The 4025-nt window shown below is 46.6% G+C and overlaps 1 protein-coding gene across 1 annotated transcript; it reads right to left on the bottom strand.

The window, feature by feature from the left end:
• Positions 1–3023, bottom strand: tmem88b (transmembrane protein 88 b). Its single transcript, XM_086059858.1, has 3 exons — positions 2855–3023; positions 2197–2562; positions 1–430 (listed from the first exon to the last, which is right to left on the bottom strand). Exons 2-3 carry the CDS (start codon positions 2554–2556, stop codon positions 149–151), a joined length of 642 nt encoding a protein of 213 aa, XP_085915984.1. The 5' UTR covers positions 2557–2562; positions 2855–3023; the 3' UTR covers positions 1–148.
• Positions 3024–4025: the final 1002 nt, after the last annotated feature.

Raw genomic sequence — 4025 nt, 5'->3', positions numbered from 1 at the left:
TCTGATATCTCATATACAATACAAAACACATGCAGTGGGAGCATATTCTGCATTATTCAATTGATCAAATACGGTTATACACTACCTCGATGAGGAGCTGACATTGTCTTTAGTACTCATATTTATTAAAAAAAAATATATATTTTTTTTATACCCATACCTTTCCCTTGCCCCCGCCGCCCACCCCGTCCCGGCTTCCGCAACAGCCCCCCAGCCCGCGATGTTGAACGGCCGGCAGGTTCTTGTACACGGCTCGGCTGTACGGGATGAAGCACAGGCCCAGCTGGAGGTGCCTGGCCAGGCGGCAGTAGGCGGCCAACGCCAGCACCAGCAGAGGTGTCACCAGGAGGAAGCCCACCACCAGCAGAGCCACGCAGCCCCCGTCCGTCAGTAGGTCGGAGCAGAATGGGCTGGTCCCGTTTGGGCGCACCTTCCAAAGTGGAGACAGCATCCATGAGTACTGAGAAGTGGGACATGTGGCCATAAACATGAAAACAAGAAAAAGTTTCTTTCCACAACGTTTTTGCTCACTCAAGCCAAAAAGTCAATGGTGGCAAGCGTAAAACAAAAGAGGGAGTATGAGAGGAGACAGCAGGACCGAATCCTCCTTATCGCCTCGTGACATGACGGAGGAGAATGTCGGGAGTGGAGGTGAGGCATCAATCATCTTGTGGGGGCAGCGGGGGTGTGGGGAATTACAACATTTCTGGCAGTGGGAGACTCAAAACACGCACGAGGGTGGAAGATGCAGGGCTTTTTTTTTATTTTACGTACGGGAAGTCTTTGTTGAATATTACATATCAAGATTGTTTAGTGTGCCTCAGAGATAAACTGGCTAAGGATAAAGGCTTTTAAGAGTAGAAGAACATGGTACCCTGATGATAACCTCTCCCCAAACCCTCTTTGCCACGTCTGCCTTAATCCCCCCCTCACTAAGCTGCTGTCACATGAAGTCTCATTATGAGAGTGTAGAGGAACGTAAAAAAGAAAGTCCACTCATTAAAGGCCATTGTATTAGAAGTCAGTGAACCGTGGCCACTTATTGGGCCCGTCTTGACTAATGCTTACCGGCTTGCTGGTCTCGTGCGTATCTGTTCTTGTTCCCAAGAATCTTTTTAAGATTGTGCTATGCATGTGATGGGAATATCCCACTCGTCACTAGCATGCAGCATGACTCAGCGCTTCCCTTTTATATACTGTAAAATGATCCCATTGTGATAAGAAGTTAGCTGACTAGGTATGCTTTCACATGGAAAATCTATCTTTCCTTCAGAAAAGTCCTCTGGCATGACCGCTGAAGAGCACTGGCGGAGCCAAACTTGTGTAAATGGGGGGGATATCAAAATATGCCAAATAATTCGATTAATTAAAAATTAATTTCAATTGGAGTCTCTAAAAATGTTTAAATATATCCAAGTACATATTAAGCACACAGGAGATTCTTGCAAATATTGTGCTGTTAACAACGTACAAAATGTACCCCCCAAAAAATACAAAATTCAAAGTCTATGTACAATTAACATCAGTGTTTAAAATTAAACGAAATTTGAATGCATAACTTGTTTAGTTTAATTCGTTTAAGGAACATGTCATATTTTGTCCCCTTGTTTCATTTTCCACACACCCTAATAATAAATGTGTTACTCCTACTACTACTACTACTTTATTTACAACCACATAATGTTATTAATAAATAATAATGTTACTAAACCCCCCACTTCTAAGCTAAAAACGTTAGGGCATATACATGTTAAGTATTTTCCAAGCTGTTTTGTCTGTTGTTTAATTATATCTTATTTTGAAATCTATACTTTTAATTTTTATTTCCGTTTCCTGTTTTACGTTCTTCGTTCGTCATTCAGCTCATGCATTTATTTTGTTAGCTTATTGATGTCCGTCCAAAACGACCTCTCTGAGCATAAAAGTTATTTTAAACAGTCTCTCATGTCTCACGGGGAAACCAACATGACATTGCCAAAAACGTGCCTAAAAACGCAGAAGATTCTTCTGTCCCAGACCCCGAGTGAGGTGGATTACAACATTTTGTGGTAAATAGGCGCCATCTACTGTGCAGGAGGGGCATAACAATTTGTCAGCGCTGAAGAGCTGTCTCTCTTACGCTACAGTATTTATTTATTTTTTGCTTTACAGGGTCTTTAATTATATTCTGGAGATGAATGCCTCCCTCCCACTAACCGTGGAGTGGCAGAGGAAACCAAAGACCACCATGACGATGGCCGGCGTCAGGATGCTCCCGAACACCAGCCCGGCCAGGCAGACGTTGACGGCGGCGATGACCAGGTTCTGAGCCGTCACCAGCACAGAGCAGGCCCAGCAGTCGAGAGACTCCCGTAGCTCCAGAGAGCCCTCGCCCTCGGCTGCGGAGTAAGGCGGGGGCACCACCACGCGCGAGGGCGTCTCCCTGCCCCCTCCCACCGCAGGAGCGGAGGCCAGTGTCTGGTGGTTGCTGTGGGGGTGATGGTGAGGCGGCAGCTCCTCGGAAAGGTCCAGGTTCTGATGGTGCGCCCCCTTCTCCAGACTGCCGGTCGTACTCATGGTGAACTGTTGGAAAGAAACAACTTTATGATGGGGGGGGGGGGGGCAACATTTGAGGGTGCACTCGGAGGTTAGCAACTTTATCAAGTTGCCATGACGTCAAAAGTGTGATGGTTATCAGGCGGCAGCATTATTGTGTTATGTTGTTGAGAGATGATGGCAAACTGGCAATGAAAGTTGGGGATCGCTGGCCTCGGTAGCGTTCAGAAGGCAGAACAACACAATTCCCATAAAGTCATATGATCTTAATATTGATTTTGGACCAGTCAATCACCGTTGCGTTATGGACCGCACTCACGTTATTGTAGCTGTGTGTGAAGGTCCGATGGACCTCTTGCTGGTCCTCCAGCTCGCTTGCTGCGTTTCCTCTCTGGATTTCACTTGATTTTCTCGGTGTGTAAAGGTCCGCCTGCTGCGCTTTATGTTCTTCATCAGACGTTCTCCTGAAAGTCTTTGTCTCAACTCATCTAATCGAGTCCACGGTGCTGTCTGGCCCGGTCCCACCCTCCACTTTCTCTCCACCCACAAGGCTTATCAGGCCAGCCCTCCTTCCCATGCAACTCCCCTCAGCACATGCATTCCTCCTATCCAGGGCATGCGTTGCACCCCCCTTTCACCCTGCGCCTGTGTTTTCATGGGGGAAGGGTGTCCAGGCGGGCGTCTCATAAGAATGTGTCTGCTCTTGAATGGTGCTTGAGGCCAGCATTGTGTTGGCGGATCGATTCCGATTTTGATACTGTCGATATCGATGTGATGAGGGCGTTTAGTCGTACACTTCCAAAGTCATTTTTGGATTGTCATTTTCATTTTCAAGGTGGATTAAAACAACAGTCACAAAATACCCAAGAATAATGTAGTGTGATGTTAGGGTTAGGGTTAGGGTTAGGGTTAGATGTGTGACTTAATGACTTTAGCTGCGGATGCTAATTGTTTGCTCCACTAGGGTTAGGGTTAGGGGTTAGGGTGAGGGGTTAGGGGTTAGGGGTTAAGGGTTAAGGGTTTAGGGTTAAGGGTTTAGGGTTAGGGGTTGGGGTTAAGGGTTTAGGGTTAGGGTTAGGGTTAGGGGTTGGGTTAGGGGTTAAGGGTTAAGGGTTAAGGGTTAAGGGTTAGGGGTTGGGGTTTAGGGTTTAGGGTTAGGGTTAGGGTTAGGGTTAGGGTTAGGGTTAGGGTTAGGGTTAGGGTTAGGGTTAGGAATGAGGGATTGAGCCCTTCCTCGACCAGGATAGGGGAATTGATCCCCCCTCCTGGAGCGAAAGGGAATCGCACGGTCCTTCCGTCCTTGGTACCTCCCGTCGTCACGTTCCTTCCACTGATGTGTGGGCTGGCGTCTCCGCCCATTGCGGACAACAGTCCACCCACCATCCATCATACTTTTTTTAAAAAAATCTCTGATTCCTTTTTATGGTAATTGATGTATAATAATGTTTTTAATCTTTTATTTAATAGTTAGGAGTTGCCTTTGTATCCTA

The sequence above is a fragment of the Leptonotus elevatus genome, chromosome 17, assembly GCF_054856555.1.
Source record: "Leptonotus elevatus isolate MCC_2025b chromosome 17, RoL_Lele_1.0, whole genome shotgun sequence".
NCBI classification, from domain to species: domain Eukaryota; kingdom Metazoa; phylum Chordata; class Actinopteri; order Syngnathiformes; family Syngnathidae; genus Leptonotus; species Leptonotus elevatus.
This window is presented reverse-complemented; position numbering and strand designations above follow the sequence as displayed.

Coding starts and splice junctions, on each gene's coding strand:
- tmem88b (XM_086059858.1), bottom strand. CDS start 2,556: ATGAGTACGACCGGCAGTCTGGAGAAGGGGGCGCACCATCAGAACCTG. Junction 431..2,196: donor GTTTCCTCTGCCACTCCACG/GTTAGTGGGAGG, acceptor CCACTTTGGAAG/GTGCGCCCAAACGGGACCAG.